Raw genomic sequence first — 23,356 nt, 5'->3', positions numbered from 1 at the left:
TACACCTGCTTAATAGCCTCTAGTAGTCCTGAACACCTTCATTAGTTGGATCAGCTCTGTTTGATTAGGATTGGAGCAAAACTGTGCAGAGCTGCGGCTCTCCAGGAATTGAGTTTGAGACCAATGCTTTAGACTGAACATGTTTTATATGCACTTTGACATCTGCATTATACAAAGTAGATTTTTTGTCATTTAAATTGAGGTTATATTAGTATCATTTTTAAATATTAGCTTGTTTTTTAAATATTAGTTTACTTTCAGGCCCCCTCAAGCTTATGTCATGTAAACTAATAGCCAAACTGCTCAAAAAAACAAAACAAAGCAAAAGAGATAATGTACAGTCAGCAGTTCAATGCTGGTGCAACATGATCTCTTATATAATCTATATGTCACTCAACACCCAGTTAATCTTACCCTGATCTGGCATTTTCAGCAGTAGATCAAGCAACGGCTTTACCACTCCTTCCTTGGAGACATGGATCTTCCAGAATAAAGTCATGGAGATCCTGAGAAACACATTTCAACCATGCATCTGTAGATTTCTTGTAGTTGCTTGACTTTATATTGTGATTCAAGTTATAGACTGCAGTTTCCATTTGATTTTTCTCAGCTGATGGAACTTACCCTGGAAGTTGAGGACTTCGTATAATCATGATCTCTGATCTGCATCCCTCTGGAAGGTTGACCACGTCTGGGTACTTCTCCTGCCAAACAAAAACCACCCGTGTGTTAAAGAAATTAACGCAAGAGTCTTGACAGATTCCATCGGACCCACAGCAACCTGGATCCAAAACACTGGTTGATACGAACTGAAATATGTGGAGTAATTTACATATTAAAAGATTATGTAATGGAATTGTAGCATTTGCTCCAAAACAAGGCGAGAGTCACAGTCAGGGTTGGGGTAAACAGCCTAAAACAAAGCCTAACCCTAACCAGAACTAAACATTAAGGACAAATGCTGATGGGAAAGAAATTGCTTGACTAAAAATGTAATTCTTTACACCCCAAATCAACTCGCCTAGCATTTACAAGGACTTTTCAAGGGAGTTTTTAACAAGAGAAAAATCACATCGTTTTTGTTTTATTGCACAGCCCTAATGAACACCAGGGCTTTCAGGCTCCAAAACGATAAACAAAAATATATAAATAATAAAAAAATTGGTCTGAGCAGTTTAAGTGCTGAGATCATTTAGTCTTTTTTGAGTAAACTGATACTTAAAAAAACAACCCAGGCTCATTACGTCAATCCATGCCACAGGCTAGATTTTTGCAAAATGTAAAATACGTTGCTCTGTGTACGCTTCATTGGATGTTTTAGATGACAAATCCACTAGAGGGTGCTGTCAATATTTTTTGCAAATCTGAAATACGTTCTTAGGACAAATTTTGATATATACGTGTCAGATAAACATTGTTCTTGTGCACGTTTATGAGACAGCAGGGCTTGTACAGATCACCTAGCGAACCATTGACCTAAACCCAACAAATAGTGTTGTAAGCAAATGTAAGAATCACAGCCACGTAGTTTTACCTTGATTTACATTGCTTTCATCTGTTTTATAAAACTGCTTATCAGACTTGAACCTGTGCATCACAAGTACAGTAGCGCAATAAACTACTAAGTAAACTGACCATGACAAAAAGCTTATGGGATAGGGGAAGGAAATGTATTTGATTAAAGCCATGTTGTGTTAGTTATTTGCTGTTGTGCAAAGAGCTCTACATAAACAATCCTTTATTTATTGATAATATGTCCCTGTAAATATCATTAGTGTGAAAATAAACAAAAATTGTTGGTGTTATACTGCCCTCTAATGTTCATTTTGCTTGGAAACTGCAGTTAAACATGCTGAATTACGTTTCTTTGTGGTTTCACAAAAATGTAGGCTGAAGCATGTATTTCCAATTAGCCAATTATACTGGCAAAAGTTCATAGGTATATAGGTTTGAACCTAAATGAAAAGTTACATTTTTAACATGAATTACTCTATAGAGATTACAAGTGAGTTTAAGAAATGCCTTCAGGACTCTGAACCACAGAAGACAAAATTGAATACACAGGACCATTTATTGCTGACAGTAAATAATAAAGTATATGAAGAGAGATGTTTCCAGCTCTCCGTCCTTTGCAGCAACCACTAAATACAAAGTTTGAAATTATAGCCTTACTTGCCCTAACACTTAATTCCATATTAAAAGACACAGAAGCTCTGTATATTTTATAAGTAATTAGGACATCTAATTAAGCCACTCTTAAATTTAACTCCTCATTAGTCTGCATATTAACCAGATGGTTAAAAACACGTGCTAATTTGCACACATTCACAAGCAGTCCTACGTGAGCGTCACAACCCTCTTAGATAAATCCATCAGACTTTCCTATTAGACATCAAATCTTCCAGATTTTTTTCCCCTCAATTCCCACAATACACAGTTGGGAAATACTGTCAGTTCCACCATTAACTTGATGTTTCCTCTGGTAAACAATGAGACTTTCAGGAACAAGAATAGTGATGTTCCTTTCAGGCTTCTGAAGAGACTAAACACAGTTGCATTCTCAGAGCGACACATTTCCATTTTTGCAAATGTTTAGTTTTTAGTGATGGGAATAACGGTGCTATAAATAAACGGCGTTACTAATGGTGATTTTTTTCAGTATCAAGTAATCAATTGAATTACTGTTTCCCCTATTACAAAGCTGTTACAGTTACTGACAATAAAATGTTTTACCATTTTATTTACTATGTAGTCATTTGACATTAGATTTTTTTTTAAGTATAATGCAATAATTTCCCTGGTAATTAATTACTTTTATAATTATGTAACTTATGTAATATATAACTTATAATTATGTAACTCAGTTACTATTTGTGAGAGTTAACTAGTAAAATAACTAATTACTATTTTAAAGGAACGTGCCCAACACTGTTAGTTTTACACGTACATGCTGATTCTGGTCAGTTAGAGTTAAGTAATTAATATTAAGGCCTGATCCCAATTCTATTTTTGTACCCCTACCCCTTTTGAAGCCCAAAATTAACCCCTAAGAAATGGGACAACACTAAAACACCTGCACACGTCATCATATGTCATTGCGATCTCTTGCTTCATATGAGATCGATGATCACGATTGCTGCAGTCATTCCAGTAGCATTATTTTTTTGGTATTTATCTTCAGGAAATCACTGAAGGCATATTTTATGTTATCATAACGATATAATGTGGCAATAAGTTTGGAACTGTGTATTTACATCGTGGCCATATTCATCTAAAACAACATTAACATTATAGCAGACACTGTAAAAAGGTAATTCCCAGCAACTAGACCTCTCTGACAGGGTATTCGAGTGTTTTGAATTTTGATTTTAAAACAATTGAATAGTTACAAAACTATAATTAAGGAACAAATTATTTCTTTGATAACTGGAAAGGAATATTTGCACCTATCAGTTTACAATATACTGATGCCCTGTTTCTCTAGGCTTTATTGGTGATAATGGTCAGGAATGTTGGACCATTATTGCCTTTTACCATAAGTATAGGACAGAAACTAGCCAGACAGTAATGTGAGAATTGTGGAGTGGGCTAAATCTAAAAAAAAAAAAAACATCTGTATTTTTTAGTAAGTGTACTTTTTGTTATTCTCGCCATAATAAAAAGATATATTTGTAGAGCAACCCATGTTCTGTTGTGATTCATTTTTAAATAAACTTTAATAGGTAAAACTGTCCGAGATATGAACAAAAGCAAGTGATGCATCAAAGTTTGATTTAAAAAAAATCTTGAATGGTTATAAAAAACCTTATAATCATTCAAATAATTTATAAAAATAATAAAAATGATTAGTTTAAAATATTGAATGATATTAATGATATGACGTTGCTCCGGAAACGTTCTACTTCTCTGTTTATCCATCTGACTTTACAATCAGTTTCTTTTGACCGCCCCCTGTTGTTTTAAAAAATATCACAACGGCGAATGCGGCAAGCCTTGTCTGTTTCGTGAGGTACGTGATGCAGCACCAGGCGAAAGTATAAATCCAGCTTAAGTGACAATGACTGTGCCAAAAGTGTGTAAAAATAAAATCGTTTAACAACGTATTTATAGATTTACACAGAACATTAAAGAGATAGTTAACCACAAATAAAAATTATGCCAGTAATTACTTGCCCTTATGTTGTTCCAAACTCCAGAGACCTATGTTTGTCTTCGGAACACAAATGAAGATATTTTAAAATTTACAGCAAGAGTCTCAAGACGTTCAAAGTCCAGAAAGGTACCAATAAACATCCTCAAAGCTGTATGGCTCTTTATTTTTGTGTGCGCAAAAAAATGTGTTTTATGTGCGCAAAAAATGTATTTTCGTAGCTTGATAATATTTTAAGTGAATCCTCTGTATTTTATTTTTTTTTTGGTATCTATCTGGACTGCGAGAATGAGCCAGGATGCCGAGAAATATCGCAAATAAATTTCTAAAACATCTACATTTCAAAGATGAATGAAGTTTCAGGGGTTTGAACAACATAAGGGCAATTATTGATAATGTTTTGGGTGAAATATCCCTTTAAAATTATGCATATTTCTGAAAAAAAGGTACAAAATCTGTCAATGGGGAGGTATCTTTTTAAAAACTACTTTTTTTTGTTCCTAACAGGTCCTTAAAGGTACATAGTAACACCTAAAAAGTACAAATGTGTACCTCATAGTACATTTAAAGTACAAAGGTGTACTCTTAAGGTATTATTGTTCACCTGTACGGTACAAAAGTGCAAATATTGAAAAGGTTCCACCCTATTGACAGATTTTGTACCTTTATTTCCGCGTGTACTTTTTTACATCTTACAATAAATGTTTTGAATCTATTTGGCAAGCAAACATATAATCATAGCATTTGACCTCCCATAAATGTTTTTAATACCTCATGAAGCAATTTCTAGCTTGTTAAGCTAAATGGTCAACAATTATTTAAAAGGCATGGCTGTTTTCAGTAAACGTGACACAGCTCGGACCAAAGGCTTTGAGCCTTCCTTGAACTAAGCCATTAATTTAGCATCCTTCACGCAACCCAATCATTATTTGAACTCTATACCTCTATTGTCTGATCCTGGAACGACATGTTATGCTCCCCACGGATCCCTGTCAACAGTTATTAAAATGCCAGACAGAACAACCAGAGTCTCTGGGCTTGTTCAGAAGCCAACAGTGTCTGAATATTTCGGAAATCTTTTCATAAAACTGGCTTCACTCGGAGACTTCAAAAGTACAATTTCAGAAATACTGGAGTTAAATTTTTGATCCGGGTTGCGTTATTTACTTCACGCCAAATGTTAACAGTGGATGACCCAAAGCTGAAACATAAATCTCAGTGCCTCAAGGGCGATTTTGAGGTACCCAGCTAAAAGGGAAAGAAACATAAAACCGCTGACTACACACATGCCACAGCTGAGTACTCTTGCCCAACATAAAATCTTCCATTATGTTAAAAGTTCCATAAGGAAATACAGTGAACCAGATGCTGAAGCAAACCGACATTACCGCAGTGGAAAGAGACGTTTGCAACGCAACAAAAAATACAGTCCAGCCTTTTGAAAGGCATTATCATGGTGCTAGGCATGTGTGTGAAAGAGCCTTCTGGGTCTCAAAGTACATCCCAAATGGTCCGTGACATTATACAGACCATTCCAACCAATGGAATCCGCATGTGGAAAGAGTGATTTTTTTTTAAAGTTAACATCCTCCAGCGAGTTTCTTCAGGCAAAGAGTGCCAAGTTAGTTGACTCAACATCCAAACAGTCCTAGAAGAACATCCAAACCTTAACAAGATCTGAATGCACTGCTCAAGGAATCCAACATGACGTTGCGTTGACAAACCATTTTATTCTATGATGGAACAGTGCATAAAAAAATGGGGTGGGACTATATATTGAAAAAAGGTGGTTTTTATAGGACAGGTGATTTAAGGGGATGGCACTGAAAAATAAGAGTACTTGTTGACGGTCACATTAAATCCAATGACATTTCAGAGGCAGACTCTATTGTGATGAAAAACACTGAAGATTGTGTTTTTCCTTCGCAATCATGTATACCAATGAATCATGCTCCAATTAAGATGAGGAACGAGTGTAAAGAAAGTTCAAACAGTGAAGCGTCGCAGCTGTTCATTCCAGTTTGTTGAGTCACAGAGCTCCGGCCATTACCTGATGGCAAGACAAAACATCCTACCGTGTTGAAAGATTGTACACTATTAATTTCACACCAGACTCTCTTTGATCCACGTCTCAAAATTTACCCATAAACACTGCTGCCGCTAAGGACCGCTGAGGACTATGATGTAAAAACCATTTGTCCCCTGATCTTTTGGATGAGATGTTGCAAGAAATGACAATGCACATAGTCTGTTAAACTTATTCAGTCTAAAGCTGGATGTGTTCGCAATTTAGCATCTCAGGAGGCCAAAACAAAATGCAGTGCATTTCTGGAGATTGTTTAATTCTGAAAGCTCTGGCATAATGTCTCAAACTGTGCTCTCCATTAGAATACATCTGCTAGTTTGTCAACGCTTGACCTCAAAAAGTCATGGTGTAATTTCTGCTTATTATGGCGTTTCTTTAAAAGTATTTTTAAAAACATTGAACTTTAAAGTGCGTAGAGCATTTTGTCATGTTTTCCATTTCAAAATGTTATATTTTAATTCGTAAACGCTTTCAATTCAAAATTGATTATCCAAATTTTCAGGCATCTTTATGTACATGTACTGTAAAAAGCGACAAGTTGACTTTACTTAAAAAAAGCGAGGAAACCCATTGTATCTTGGAACTGTTTAGTTGACTTAATTTTTATAATAATGCACATAGTTCATTCATTTAACAATTTTCTATGGGTTTACTCACTTTTTAAGTAAAAATCAACTAATTGCTTTAAAAGCAATGGGTTTAATTAAATTTTTCATTTTACGTAGTCAACTGATCGTTTTTTTTACTGTTCTCATGATTCATTTGGTTTTGTGTTCACACTGTTCCTACACAAATAAAGATGCTGCAATGTATTTTTGTACCTGTTGTGAACTCAACATTGCAAAAATGAAAAGAAAACTATATATGTTTGGGAATACAGTGTGTTTTATGGTGGTATCTTGTAATACTGTGTCCTGTTTTTGATTTGTTTGGAAGTCTTTGGGCTGTGGGTTATCCATATCCACAAACTAAATGGCCTTGCATGACTAAATAAAAACTAGCAATGTGAGTGTGCACACCGATGTGCAAAAATGTCAGACGTAAAAATACATTTACACGTCATTTTCAAAAAAAAAAACAAGCGAATGTCAGAAAACACATCTAAAAAACACTCACGAGCAAGCAAATATCGTCCCGGTGTGCACAATCGTTCATGTTGATATAACTGCATTCACGCTTATAATTTTTGGCTAGGTTGCTGCCGGAAGTGGTGTTAGTGAGGCCAGCAGGGGGCGCTCAACCTACGGTCTGTGTGGGTCCTAACGCCCAGTATAGTGAAGGAGACTCTATATTGTCTGTGAGGGCCATCTTTCGGATGAGACGTTAAAACTGAGGTGCTAACTCTCTGTGGTCCTTAATGATCCCAGGATGTCTTTCGAAAAGATTAGGGGTTTAATCCTGGCATCCTGGCCAAATTTGCCCACTGACCTTTACCCATTTCTATATCATAATTGCCTCCTCTTTATCAATCAGCTGGTGTGTGGTGTGCGGTCTGGAGCACTATAGCTGCCGTCATGTCATCCAGGAGGATGCTGCACACCGGTGGTGGATGAGGAGATTCCCCCCACTGTGTAAAGTGCTTTGAGTGTCCAGAAAAGGGTTGTATAAATTAAAGGAATTATTATTATTATTAAAATTAACTGCACAAAATAAAGCTATCATACCTGATTTTTACTTTATTGAGACAAACCTGCCAAATTGTACTTCAAGTACAAAAAGTTCTCTTTATTTGGTCGCGATGTAGAGACTCATCTTTTCAGCTCTCGATCTGCTTGTTTAGCACAGATGTCAACGTTTAACTATATTCAGATGAAGCAGAGTTTGTTTTAATTGAATCAAACCTCCCAAGCATGAACGTACCCCTAGCCACAAAAACAGCGTGACCTTGCTTTAGAAATTGAGGTACATTTTACGTTTTTTTTACTCATTTAAAGCACAGAGGTTTAACTATTGTGAGAATAATAAGTCCAACAGTGAAATTACACTAAGTAATCTGAAACATAGTCTTTCACCTATTCATAAATCTTATCATAGAGCAGTTTGCCAGTGACACGCAAAGCCTGATTAGCTTCCTTTGGAAATATTGTCATTGGCACAGAAAAGACACACAAACTACTGGCCAAGTTGCTTTTTTAACTTAATTTGATTTGATATCAGCTTTTTGTGTGAATCCGAGCCATATTCCCTCATTTCATTAATAATGCTTATAAATGATAGAAAAGTGATGTGGTTTACAGCCCAACATTTGAGGGTAGCAGTCTAATTATAGCACACAACTTTTTGACCACGACCCCTTCATGCACGAAACTGAAAATCTGAAGATTTTTCCTCTAGCTCAATGTACCCACCCTCTGAAACAAGAGATGGGGGGCGTCCCATTGGGTAGTAGGGGGTCAACAAGAAAAAAAAAAAAAAAAAAACAATCCAGAAAACCAGTCCAGACGTCTTCTGATCAGCTTATTTGTGCTGAAATGTGTGCATTTACAGCTCATTTTCTGCACTTACACAGAGTTTTTACACGGTAGCTAATGACAAGCCAGGTGCCACCTCTTTGTTTGAGTACAGTAGCCTTGCTAGCCTAGTAATTAGGATGCACAAAATCACCAAGTTCTTTCTCCTGAGAAAGGCAGTATCTTGTCACAACCCTCATTTGGCTGAAACTTTCAGAGACAGAACGGGAGAAGTTCTGCCCGAGCGAGTTCCGACTAAACGCTAGAGCAGCCCCCGTCTGTTTTTGACATTTATCAGCGTTCTTGCTGCGGAGCAGACGCACACACACTTCTTGCGTTGCTGGCAAAACCCACAGCTTTTGGGGGAAAGAGCGGAAATATTTGGCCTCGCAAAACCGCCTGAAACCAGTGGTAACGTACAAACGACTCTCTCCTCTCTTTCAGCTCTCACCCTCAGTAATGTCGTAAAACACTTTTTGTGAACACTAATTGTTTTCTTTTTTCCGTCTACGGGGTGCATGTCACATTATTAAGGGGTTTATAGATTTAAACTTCACTTTGCATGCACTTTGGAACTTCTCTGCTAAACACTGACGACAAACGTCTAAGGAAATAGTCGCCGGAGCACAGCTGCAGGACTGTAAAAGTGCTTACGGCTTTACTGTACCTGGTTTTCATTACAGCTTTGAGAGAGGGGGACCCTGTATCATGCAACGCCCCTCCAGGATGTTTTTACTCGCAGCAGTATATTTCGCCCCTCTCGTTCTTCGTCTAAAGCTGTAGGTTTTTATAGATTCTTTCCATCTGAGCCTGGTCATCCTAAAGAGCTTAATTAAACCCCCCTTTTTTTTCCTCCATCCCACCGCAGCTCTGATTTAATGCTAACCGTATGACTTTGCCTGAGGGTCAGATTGACGTTTGTAGACGCCTTCTGCAGCATATCTGCATTGCTCAGCTGTTGATTTTACTCGTTTCCCATTACTGTAAGTCCTGGTAATCTGTGTTGTCATCTTTTCCTCTTTAGGCTTGGCATTTCTTCTGCAAGAACTTCAAACTCGGTGGAAGTATAAGTTGAAACAGGCAGTTTTGCTGCAAATTAGTGAAAAATATTTATATATTACCGTTTAAAGTTTTTAATGCAGCTTTAAGAGTTTGTTAGCAATAAACTATCAACCATTAATTTATCGTTCTGCTAATAGTTTATTTTGAAACTTTCAAATTTGTTCACAATATATACAGATTTGAAGCAGTTTTAATTATTATTTGACAAATTATTTTACATAAGCATGAAATCATTACAATTCCACAAATTATTAAAATGTAAATAATTTCATCGCATTACAGAATTTGTTTTGAGATTTGTAGTTTCAGTTATTATATTATAAATAATTGAAATGTATACTCAAAATCTTTATTTTTATCTTTTTACCATTTATTTTATCTTATTACCATTATTTTCTGACCATTTTCTGCACTTGCAGTCATTAACATTTCATTAAAATTGCCGTAATAATTTATTAAAGCTCTGAATTTTGATGACCAACCAATTCATCAAACTATTAACCATCTCTGTTAGACATCGGAGTCTTAATGTGTTGAAAACTGTTGCATTTGAATGTATCTAGATTTTTAATGATTTGCACGTTGTAACAACGTCCAAAAAAAACTTTCAGCCAAGTCTTACAAATTATAGGATCTAAATGCCTGTTTTATGAGCTAAATTATGGCTGCTACAAACTGAGCTGATTGAACTGACCATAAACACTATTAATAAAACTTGAAAAGCATAATAAATAGCAATATGTGCGCACAAAAAGTCTTTGCTGGAAGGTTTTAGATCATTTAACATGGCACACAGGAATATCTGGAGCCACTGACGTGATGACGTTACTGTTATAAACCTTTTGAAAGAATTGTGTACATGAGTCGTAGTTCCCATTGCTACAACCTGAGATTGAATGTAATCAAGACCAAGTGTGTCCTTACTAAAATTTGTGCTATGATTGTTATATTTGAACATAATACTTAAACCCTCCTGCAGTCTTCTAAACACCACCCATCGCTCACCTAAATGACAGTTTTACTCTCTTTACAGTAAAGGTGTTCAAGGCTACTCTCCTTCAAAGCTGTCTAGCTTTCCAGGGTCAAGCTGTTAGAGGCAGGATCACCTGTAATGCCGTAACTTATCATTATGGAAATGTGTGCGCAGACAGTATGCATTAACAGAGTTATATGAAGGAACACGTAGCGCTGAGATGCCTCTGTGTTGGATCCCGCAGGGTTCAGTCATGAGACCAAACTTGATTCTGGCACTGTCACTGCTGGCCTGTCTAACCTTTAGCCTCGCGAAAGAACAGAGACGTCCCTCGGTGCAAGGTAAAAGACGAGGTGTCGGACCCAAGCGTGCAAGAAAACAGACATCAAATATCACCTTGCAGCAGGGAAGAACGCCAGAAGGTAATGGACAGGATGGATCCGTTTTCATGGAGTCTTACAAGAAAACGAAGGAGTCAAAGCCAAACTTCGAAGTGACTGCAGGTCAGTGTTGGGAAAGCTACTTCGAGACAGTTTTTTTGTCAAGTTGTCAGAACTTAAAGAGAAATTATAGCAAAACTTTAACAAGTAACAGCTGATCCCAAATTCTGTTGTGTTCATAAAGATTTTTCAAGTCCAATGTGCTTATATGCATTTCATTGAAAATTTGATACTTGCACTACCTTTTTGTGATGTAGAGTATCGCAAAACAAAACAGTAGTCCAATTGGAATCAAATTGGTGATATTATTAATTCAAAATGTGCTTAAAAGAGACAGTTTACCTAAAAATGAAAATTCTGTCATCATTTATTACCCTTCACTTCTTCCAAACCAGTTGAAGAAGATATACTGAACAATGTTGGAACCTGTAAACCTTGACATCCATGGTTGGAAAAATAAATGCTATAGAAGTCAATGGTTACAACTTTCCAACATTTCCTAATATAACTTTTGTGTTAAACAGGAAAAAATAAACATTTTGGAACAAGTCAGGGGTAAGGAAATGATGGCAGAATTAAAATTTTTGGGTAAACTTTAAGCCAAATAATTGTTTTTTACATTTAGCAGATGTTGTGAATGCATGTCTGTCCTTTTTACTGCTTAAAAATGCATAGAAATTCAAGTACGCATTGAGAGTCTTCAACATGCCCTACAGAGTTTTGGAAGAGAGTGGTTAGATTCTATGGTTTTAATACACGACCATTCTGGCCAGGGTGGTAAAGCTCAGGTCTGAACACTGACCACATGATTATACACTGGCAACATGCGACAGTGTGACCATGCAATTTCAAAACACGCAAACAACCGCCTGAACCACAGCAAAATCAAGAAATGGTACTAAAATGACACATTTTAGGAGTGTTTAGCATAAAGGTCAACAACAGATGTGTAATTCTTGCAAGTGAGAAGACTAAAAAAAAGAGGAAGAACACCTAAAAACAAAAACACTACTTCCCAATAGACCAGTTTTATACAGTGTAGCTAATGTGTACTCTTTTGACTGCTAGCATCTTTGCATGTCAATGTAGATAGGAACCACTTAAATCTCATGTAGAAAACAGTATTGCAGTGGGCTGATATATTTAGCAATTTTATAGCCTGGTTATCCGCATCAGAGGAAAACATTGCCAGATGGTCAATAACAGACAAGTTAGCTTCCGAAATGGACTACCAGCCCTGTAAATGCATACTGCGGGTTAAATCCCTGACATTCTTTAATTACTATAATTGCATATTTTAAAACAACAACAACAATAATAATAATATAGATAATAAAAGGAATAGCCAAGAAAGATTTTCAAGTTGTCACAGAAAAAACAAAATGAGATTTCCTCTTAAACAAAACACAGCTACTCACATCAAATGAGACACTGATTTCCAAGTTTATGTAGAAATCAGTGGTCATAATATTTAAGTGAAGTCAAATTTATGTTTTTAAGGAACATTCCACTTAAAAAAAATAGGCTCATTTTACATTGGTCTACAACAGTGGTACCCAACCCTGTTCCTGGAGATCTACCTTCTTGCAGAGTTCAGCATCCAACCCTAATCAAACACAGCTAAACCAACTAATGCCGCGGTCACATTAGAGTTTGTGCATGCCAAATTATGTCATACAGCACAGCGAAAAGGGGTGGGATTAAACAAGGTTTAGACATTTAAAAAAGTGAGCGATTGGTCCATATTTGAATTTTCTGTCCAGAGAGGTCATGTTTTGATCTTGTTTGAAATTGGTTTCATGCAGTCACGTGATGCGTTTTCGCAGGTCAAAGTTCATCAAGCTTGGCCTTTCCAATGCAGTGAACTGCGAAACTTGACGCACAAGCTTGCGTTTCCGGTCTGACGCATTCGGATTCATATGAATGGAAGTATATGGTGAGAAAAGTGCACTGTGACCGCAGCTTAAGCAGGATCTGAAGGAGCACTTGGTAATTAAAGCCAGATGCATTTGATCATTGTTGCAGCTAAACTCTGCAGGAAAGCAGGCCCCCAGAAACAGGGTTGGGCACCCTTGGTCTAGAAAATAGTAACTTTTCATTTTCCATCAGTCTTAGTACACAATGTAAGTAGGAAAACGATTCTTATTATTGAGCGACATGCTAATGCTCCAATCCGAATCAACAATCTATGCAAAGCTGAAAATGCTCCCATCAGAAGCAGAAATCAGCTTAAATTGTTTAATGGAGATTGTTTAAATCTTGGGGAGCTGTAAAATAAGCCTATTTTTTTTTTAAATGGAGTGTTGCTTTAAGAGATGCACAGTAATGATATATATATAGTTTTTTCTTCTTTCTATAAAAATCCTAGGAAAATCAGAGAACTGTGTATTTCGAGGCATCACCATGTACGATCAAACTGCATGGTCGCCGAAACCATGCGTGAGTTGCCTGTGCTCCAAGGGTGAGGTGGTCTGTGACCAGATACTGTGTCCCACTCTACAGTGCCAACTCAAATTTCAACCAATGGGAGAGTGCTGTCCAATTTGCATTGACCGAGGTTTGTAAAAACAGTGACAATACAAAAAGGCATAGCACTAGTAAATTAGTCTAATCTCTGCATTTCTTTCAATCTCAGTTCTTGATGAATTTTCTGGAGACCCTCCCTCTCCCAACGATCTGGCTGATCCATTTAACGAAATATCACACAGCCAAAGAGACAAAGATAGGCTAAAAAAGGACGAAGAAGAACGTGTCCGCAAAAAAGATGCTGAACGCAAGCAGAGGAAGAAGCAGAAGAAAGAAGAAGCTGAGAGGCAAAAGAAGTTAAAAGAGGCGAAAGATGCCAGAGAAAAAGAGGCAGAGCAAAGAAGGCTACGAGAGGAGGAAGAGGAGAAAGCAGCAGCAGAGGAGAGGAAGAAAAAGATGGAAGAGCAGCGGCGGGCTGAGGAGGAAAGGGCTCGTAGGCTAGAGATGGAGCAAAGAGAGATGATGAGAGCTTTGGAAGAAGCAGCCGAACGAGCCCAAGAAGGACTCCGAGGAGATGAGGCCACTGAAGATGAGGACATTGTTTTGTTAAGAGGGGATGTTTTTCAAATGTCACCAGTACAACCAACTAAAGAAGCAAGTCCTCCTCTTCTACCCCTCCCAGAGCCAAGCGAACCAGTCGAGGAGGGCACTGAAACAGGCGAAGAAGAACCAGACGTCATCGAGGAGGAATCTGAGATGGTCACTACATTGTTGCCTCCAGGTTGCACCATCTCTGATGTCATTGTGACTTGTGAAAATGCTAAATTGATGGGTATTCCTCCACTGTCCATACCTGAGCTCAAATCCCTCAACCTGCAGGGTGAGGAAGGCCTCGTAAACCCTTTTAGGTCATAAAGACATACAGGCACTGCAATAGATCTTAGATCATTTACCTAAGACACATGCAAAAGATTAAATCCAAATCAGATAAATCAGTACATATGCAAGTGTTTACAGAGTCAACGTCCATGTATACAGATCCCAGTGAGGCTGATTTTGATAACTTGTTATGCTTTATGAAACTACAGGGAACGAAATCAAAACCATCCCTGCTGGAGCATTCAATGGCATTCCCAACCTAGAGTGGATAGACTTGGGGAAAAACAAGATTCATTCATCTGGCATAGACCCACAAGCATTTAAAGTAAGTAACACTACAAGGTGGCTGCATGCTGCATTAAGGAACACATAAACACGCTTCTGGCGAGAAAAAACATTTCGACCTCCCAAAATGATTCAACTGCAATTTTCTTGCCTAGTCAAATTTGCAATTGTTTGGCTAACAAAACAATCATGTTCCACAGACATTAGGGATAAGACTAAATAGCTGAAAATTGGTGCAAATATTGCAAATGCTCATATCATTAGTTGCACCAGACTTGGTGTGAAATAACCTAAGAGCTCCCAAAATTTGGGTGTTTTCAATAATGTGATATTGACAGTGTGCAGGGCTGTTGACCAAAGTATCAAATGTCAAATCTTACATAATGCTGTTGGAATTCTTTTAAGTCTGCTTTATATGGAAAATACAAGGTGTAAACAAGCCTATTCTGAGTGTACATTTACTAGGTTAGTCTAATACAGAAATTCCCGAACAGGACTTCATGTCTTCAAGCTGAACTTTAGCTGAAAAGCAGAAGCAAATGTTTCTTCCATAACAGTTAAAAGCTGTGCAAAACAGTACCATCTGCAAACCTGCAGTGCTAAGCTACACACTTCTCTAATGTTTTGCTCTGTTTTATAACCATACAGCACTTACAGAAGTTTCACAAATCCTACTCTAATATAAACACTATGCCCACTTGTACTTGAAATTTGTAGCCCTGCTTTTTTCAAGACTTTCAAATAAAAACAAAATTCCATGGCATGCGTTCAAGAGAAACAACAGAGGGTATGCTACGCTAGTCTTTCCTATTTTCACTGGGCTCTAACCAGTCCAAACATGCACATCATCTTAAAAAAAAAGGTTTTGGAAATACTATATATATAGTGTACATACAGTAATAGGCTACTTGAGTCAATTCATCAGTAAGCCTTGGGATAGGAATATGGCATATGGTAAAAAATATTCCAAACATCTGCTTGTTCAGTTAGCCTAGGGAGTGATACCCATGCAGTCATAAGTGTTACAAATGAATGATTCGAGGTATTAAGTCCAGAAAACCGAAGTGGAAAACTTTCAGTGAAGCATTTGAAAGCATATTGTTTTTGACCTTTATTTTTCGCACCTAAAGATTAATGGCGTGATTTTTATGTAACTTTCATTAAAGGGTCTTAAACTACTGTCTCGCTTGTACATGGATGGAAACCTTCTGGAACAAATTCCCACCGAACTCCCATCAACACTCCAGGAGCTAAAGATAAATGAGAACAATCTAAGAGAAATCGAAGAAAACAGCTTTGAAGGTAAAACGGTTATGCAAAACTGCTATGTGTAAAGGTTAGAGTGATTGCAACGTCCATAAAAATGCTGACATTTAATCAACAAACACTAGCATGAAATGTTCCTTACCTAATGTTGTACTTTGAAAACACAATATTTTCACAAATTGCTTCATAATTCCTGGAAGGTCTCAGCAGTCTGGTTACTTTGGAAATGGAGGGGAACTTGCTCAGTGAGGGTAATGTGAATCCGCAGGCCTTTAAACCCCTCAAAGAGTTGACTTACCTTCGGCTAAACAGAAACCATTTCCGTACCATTCCTCAGGGCCTTCCAGAATCTCTACTGGTAAGTTTGATCAATAAATAAAGTAATTATTGACTTTGTCAAACATTATTGTTCATTTAACTACATACACGTTTGTGGGCTACAAATTAATGCTGGTTTTACAATACCTCTGGGAAACCAGGTAGCTACTGTAAAACAGCAATTGTGGCAAACCAACACCACCAACGTACCACAGAGTAATTTGAAGCTGCTAAAGTCATGTTTAAAGGTTATGTCAGGCAAGTAGAGTTCAGTAATAACTGCACAATTTACTTCATCCTCTCTTTGCTGTTTAGGAGTTGTACCTCGAAAACAATCTGATTGAAGACATCTCTGAAATGGCATTCAACCACACCACAAACATCAACGTCGTTGTGCTACGACATAATAAACTAGATGAGTCAGGTATTGCGCCTTTAGCCTGGATCAATAACAGGTGTGTCCTGAAAATAAATAATAGTACATCAATTAAGCAAAACATTGTTCCTTTCAGCTATATGATCTTCCAGAATTGTATAGTATGAATGAACAGAATTTGTAAAGAGCTGTCATATCTAATTTAGCCCCTGGTTACACAATTGCTGGATGTATAGTATAAAATGTGGCATTAAATACTGCAGTTTTCTGCAAAAGTGGAAACACTTATTCTGCTTGTCTCAATGTGTCCAAAAGGAACCTGGAATCAATAGATCTCTCATACAACAACTTCTACCTGGTTCCATCCTTCCTGCCAAAGTCGCTGGTTCACCTGGTTTTGGTTGGGAATCAGATTGAACGCATTCCTGGATACGTGTTCGCACACATGGAGCCTGGCCTGGAGTACCTCTACCTCTCTTACAACAAGCTAGACGGAGACGGCGTAGAGCCAGAGTCCTTCTTTGGCACTCTCAACACTATGACCGAACTCTGTCTAGACCATAACCACCTTATGGCTATTCCAATGGGAATTAATGAGATGACTGCATTACATTTCCTACGACTTAACAACAACAAAATCAGGTATGTCGTTGGCGCCGTGCAGAGTCAAAATTTCCTGACACATTGATCTGACTATGACTCTGTTAAATAAAAATATAAATTAACCTAACACAAAAATATTTCCATTAAATGGGCTGTATGTTAAATTTCCATGTATTAATTTATTGGCAATGTTCAGACAGCTTGTAAAAAGCTTAAAAAACTAGACCTTACAATGTTGTCTATGAAATCCTATAAACTTATTTTTATGTGAAGGACACTTTTGTAGGAAAAATCTGAATTTGACATTAACACTATCGAGAGCATCTCTTTAGAAGACACATGATACTAATGTTTCTACAATGTTCAAGAAAAGGCTATTCTGTACTGTAACTTCAACAACCATGTTGTCCTAAAACTGACCATACCAAACTATAATATCACCAAGGCTCATGACAGGGGCGCAACAGTGTTCAAAATCACAAAGCAGCTCATTGTAATTCAGTTATTTTGAGGGGTTTTTTTCGGGGAGGGGGGGGGGGGGGGGGGGGGGGGGGGGGGGTCAACATGATAGCTCAGTGGTAAGCACTGTCACCTCACAGCAAGAAGGTCAGTGGTTTGAGTCTTAGCTGGGCCAGTCGGCATTTCTTTGGCTTTCCTCAGGGTGCTCCGATTTCCCCCACAGCCCAAAGACATATAGGTGAATTGAATAAACTAAATTGGCCGTAGTGTATGTGTGTGCATGTGAGAGTGTATGAGTGTTTCCCAGTACTGGGTTGCAGCTGGAAGGGCATCCGCTGCATAAAATATATGCTGGATAAGTTGACGGGTCATTCTGCAGTGGCGACCCCTGATGAATAAATGGACTAAGCCGAAGGAAAATGAATGAATGATGACTCTTTTAATCTAGTCCTAGTTTTTTCAACAAATCTCAACCAAAGCCATTCAGAAACATTTTCTGGAATCTGAATATCCAAAGTTATTGAAAAAAGTTAACATTTACAATATAAATTAAGATATGTTTACATGACAACAATGTAGCCAAAAACGGAAATGTTTTTCCATTGCATTTTTAAAAAGTTTCACATTTACACGTTTTAAAAATGATCGGCATTTACACATTTAGACTACATCTACGTTAATTCAGATAAATGTGAAAACATTGTTTTCATCTCTAAGTGCTCCATGTTCACACTATCGTATTAAATTCTTTCTAAAAACAATCATCCACACTAAAAACACTGTTGTTTATTTACTATGTAGGTACACAGATGTAAGACACTTTTACCTGCTTTATATCTGCCTGTCGTTTATTTACTTTTCACCTCTTTGAACCATTGCGGCAAAATGTCAAAGAAAATTACAGATTTTTTTTTATAGACTGACAGTGAAGTGGAGTTGTTTTTGAGGCAATATAGAGAATGTACAAATTGACATTAATCTTTAATAAGCTGTCAAAAAAATGGACAGCATCCAAAACTTGCTTTACAATGTCGTCCACCATGTTTGCAAAATTGGTCACATGACTGCGTCACACGAGTAAAATGTGTCATTGTTTTCGAAAGCCTTCATTTTCAAAGTCCACACTGCAACACGAAAATAGTGTTTTCAAATGTATCTACTTTGGACAGTATTTTCAAAAAGATACGTTTTCGTTTCTTTAAACCGCTGTCTCAGTCTTGACAGAAGGCCGAAACGAAAAAAAAAAATAATAAAATAAATAAATAAATTATATTATTTATATAATTATATATATATATATATATATATATATATATATATATATATATATATATATATATATATATATATATATATATCGAAAACATATTAGTGTATGTGGATATAGCATTAAACAAAACACATGCAAAAAATAAGGATGTAAACATTTATGAAAAAGCCATAGGAGGCACTATAACTTAATAAGATGTTTATAATATAAAAATAAGAACACTATAATAAGAACAGTCAAAACAATACACTTCTATTGCAAATGATTCGCTGTCACTAAAACAAAGGTTTCTGAATTCTACATTTAGTTACTTTGAACCTGCAGTAAAATTCAACGCATTAATTATATAGAAAATTTATATAATATACATAGAAATTTTTGGTCCTAGCTTAAGTTCATGAAAATAAAAACAATACCACTAGTATTTTTTTGTAATGTAATGAGATCAATGAGATTTTATGTGTGGTTTTTATCCAACAGGCATGTACCAGAACAGGCCATCTGTGACCCCTTGAGTGAAGACGACTCTCATCTTGTTGCCGTTCGCCTCGAGAACAATTTCATTGACCCACGGAAAATCCCACCCACGGCTTTCTCCTGCGTCCGCTCCTACTCCAGTGTTGTTTTAAAGCCTCAGAGGATTAAGTAGCTGGAATCTTATCTGCTATTATTATAAACCACTAAAGACCGTAAGCAAAAACAGATTTAAGTCCTGCAAAGATGCAGTTACAACGAAAATTATTTTAAAGGGGGGGGGGTTCAAAAAAGAAAACGTTACCACACAATTCATACATTTGAATCTCTGTCTGGCATGTCTTGCTTTATTAGCTTTAATAAGCTTGAATTTAGAAGTCTGATGAGACTGGACTTGATCACCGCCTCGAGGATCATGGCAGAACGCCGTCGTTTTTCTTCACCTGTCTAGACGTGTCTTTATAGAGTGCATGGATCAACTGTACAATACTTCAAGAGGGGAAAAAGTAACAGACTGTAACTTTATGAACTATATCGAGATGTATCTTATTCTTGTCATAACAGTATTAAGTTTGTCTGTCATATAGTGAGGAAAAACAGGATGCATGTCTTCGTAAAAGAAAGCTGCCAAAATCAACCTGCTTACATATTGCATTTTTCTACCAAGACAGAACCAATAAGGACGTTTACTACTGAATGAACTGTGACGCATAATGGAAACATACCTACATGGTTCAAGTCATTTAAATGACCATAGATTTGTATTTGTGTAGTTTAGAATTCAATGTAACTTCAATAAAACCCATTTTCCTACATGTCTTGCAAGTCTTTTATTCACACCGCTGCTAATTTTATGTGAGTTAAATTAAGCTGAGATTTCCTAAATTTGATTCCTTTGTTAAAATAAACCCGTTTGAAACATCTGCGATCTATAAACGTTACTGTGCTAATGGAAACGCAGCAGACAGAATTACATTAATGACCTCTGTAAATGATCTGACAATGACATCATAGTCTTCAGCTCTTTCTAAGATTTTTCGAAGATATCACTCTATTATGGCTAGTGAAACGGGAGATGATTACTGAAAAAATACCTCTGAGGTTGAACTCGGGTTTTGCTGACTTCAAACTGCGACTAAAAAAAGTGAAAGAATAGACATAAAAACCCTGAAGGGGGACCTTCTCAAAAGTTTTCCATGCTTCAGTGACTCATGTACTGGTCACATGCCTTTTATTTATTGCTATTTTGAGGGTAAATAATCAACAGCTGAACCGCCTACTCCTGGTGTCTGGACGCAGTTAAATGTTGATCTATATTTAGAGAACAAACAAATATGTAGAAAGCCACCAACTAATCTCAAGGCTCCACAAATGTTCAGAGGACCAAACCATTACATTACAGCAAACACAGAGCACGAATGATGAAGAAATTAGTAAAAGACTAACAGGAATGACTTTTATGGTATTGGTACTTTTTGAAGCACATCCACACATTTCTATCATTTCTAAACCAGGGAAATGTAGAAACTTAAAGGTAAACCTAACTAGGCCTGGGCCGGTATAAGATTCTGACAGTATGATAACCTTGGATAAAAATATCATAGTTTCACGGTATTCTTATAACTGCTCTATATTCTTTTAAATGTCTGGGTAAAAAACAAACTTTTTCCCCTTTGAACATAATATATTTTATTTTGAGAAACATTTATAATATTTTGGAACAGTAAGCATCTTAGTAGGAACAGGATGTCAACATGACGTCAGATTGACGTTGTACCCCAATGTCGTGGGGACATTGCATTTTGTCTGGAAATAAAAATTGGGTTGTCATCAGAACTTAACATCAGGCGGACATCAATGTCCAACGTCCAACCTAAAAATCAACCAAATATCAATGTCTAATGATGTCACAGCTTGACATTGTGTGGACGATACCACTATGACTATGACGTCAGACGTTGAACTTTGGTTGCCATACATGAAAAATAAATGTCAGTACTTGACGTCAATATCACGTTGGGTTAAGATGTTGGCTCGACGTTGGAATTTGGTAGCTTTCCAACACAACCTAAAATCAACCAAATATAAACGTCATTTGACGTCGTTATTGGACGTCAAATTAATGTTGTCCTTAGACACTGGCTAGACATTGAATTTTGGTCACCTGACATCATGACCTACATCTAATCTAATATTAACGGCTTATGATGTTGTGTGCCTGCTAGGATGTAAGGCTAAATACTTCAAATAAATCATTGAATCAATTATTCTGCTGTCTTCATTTGTTTCAACACAGAATTCTGTACAATTTAAAACAGAATATTTTTTTCTGCTGGAGATACTGTTGTCCTAAAAAACAAAAAATAAATAAAATAAAAAATTTTTAACACATAACTTAGGAATGGTATAGCAGAAAATTTAAAACCTTGACTTTTCCAAACCGCAGTATACCATGAAAACGATAATCGTCCCTAACCTAACATTAAATTTACAAAAGTGATTTTATCTAAAGAGACGCATTTTAATTAAAAATGTTTTGTTAAGTCAGTTTTATATAGCACGTTACATAATGTACATTGTTTTAAAACAGTTATACAGAAAAAAAGTTCATAACATTTAAGTATCAGACAATTGAATTTAACATTTTTCACCCCATTGTCTCATAAATTGTTTCAATTTTAAGGTTTATGGTATATTCTATTCCTCTGCCCCAACACTCTATCCATAAACCCAACCCTCATAGGAAACAATCTGTGTTCATTCTTTGAGATTTATGAGCCGTTTTCCTCATGGGGACCAATCAAATGTTCCCACAAGGTAAAAATTTACTGGTATTGCTATATTTGTGTGGACATTTGGTCCCCACAATGTGAGGAATACAAGGTACACACACATAAAATAACATTTCTGGTGGGATAAGAAAAAAGTAAAAAGCAGCAAAGCTGTGGAAAACCGCCAACACATCTCAAGTGTTTCCACGGTTCAGTCATTCCCATCATGGTTTCCCAAATCATAACATTACAACAAATAGGCTGAGGTAAAGATACAATTAAAATAAATAGATTAAAGGAAATTAATGGTATTTCATCATCACTTCTACCTTTCCCGAACCAGAGTTCCATCACATGCATAGAGTTTGTAATAGTATCTACATCCTTTTAATTTACGGCACGAACTCAACATACCACAAACATTTATTGGTTTGAGGTTAGTTATCATTTCGGAAGGAATGTTGGCCAGTGAGACTCAGGAGAAACCATGAGACATAGGAACTTCCATCATCTCCAATCCCCCAGCCAAAACCCAAGCATATGTGGCGCCACCAGTACTGCCCCTTGAATAGAGAGGGGTCGCGTTTTATGCTGCCGTAAGCAAACAGCACCATAAAGTCTGGAAAAGTTATTTCCCGAAGTTTAGTTCTAGATTAAAGGCCCCCTGTTACTTGGGAATTACTAGATTTCATCCCACGAACATGATTTAGTCACAATAACATGCACACTTTCCTTCCTAAAAAGTGAACGATGCCATTTGTGAACTGACATGATTTCTGGCAGCTTGAATCGATCAATCATCTCAAAAGGGTCTGCTGGGATTCATCTTACGTCAGGCAAAAAGATTGACTGATGTCTAGATTTGAAGGTTTTTCCCAATGTGAATTCAAGATCAATTCTATTTAATCACATTATACTTTTATCAGCCGTTACATCCCAATAATTGGTGTGTGATCTAAAAATAGGAGCCCCAACATAGCCTCACAAATTATGCAATATTATGCACTCTGAAACCTTTGGATACGTCA

At 36.8% G+C, this 23,356-nt stretch overlaps 2 protein-coding genes across 2 annotated transcripts in view; one reads left to right on the top strand and one right to left on the bottom strand.

Annotated features, from left to right (window-relative positions):
• Positions 1-23,356, bottom strand: part of cenpp (centromere protein P) — a 73,473-nt gene that overhangs the window by 4,806 nt on the left and 45,311 nt on the right. Inside the window, exons 7-8 of the mRNA XM_056447256.1 lie at positions 625-704; positions 415-506 (exon numbers count right to left, since the gene is read on the bottom strand). Of these exons, the coding sequence (XP_056303231.1) occupies positions 415-506; positions 625-704 (172 nt within the window). The remainder of the gene's footprint in view (positions 1-414; positions 507-624; positions 705-23,356) is intronic.
• Positions 8,721-20,370, top strand: ecm2 (extracellular matrix protein 2, female organ and adipocyte specific). The gene is made up of 10 exons (XM_056447251.1): positions 8,721-9,097; positions 10,966-11,224; positions 13,530-13,718; positions 13,797-14,507; positions 14,716-14,831; positions 15,958-16,093; positions 16,258-16,415; positions 16,691-16,830; positions 17,067-17,393; positions 19,564-20,370. The coding sequence occupies exons 2-10, from the start codon at positions 10,975-10,977 to the stop codon at positions 19,730-19,732; spliced, it is 2,196 nt and encodes a 731-aa protein (XP_056303226.1). The 5' UTR covers positions 8,721-9,097; positions 10,966-10,974; the 3' UTR covers positions 19,733-20,370.

This window comes from Danio aesculapii, chromosome 22, assembly GCF_903798145.1.
Source record: "Danio aesculapii chromosome 22, fDanAes4.1, whole genome shotgun sequence".
Taxonomy (NCBI): domain Eukaryota; kingdom Metazoa; phylum Chordata; class Actinopteri; order Cypriniformes; family Danionidae; genus Danio; species Danio aesculapii.
This window is presented reverse-complemented; position numbering and strand designations above follow the sequence as displayed.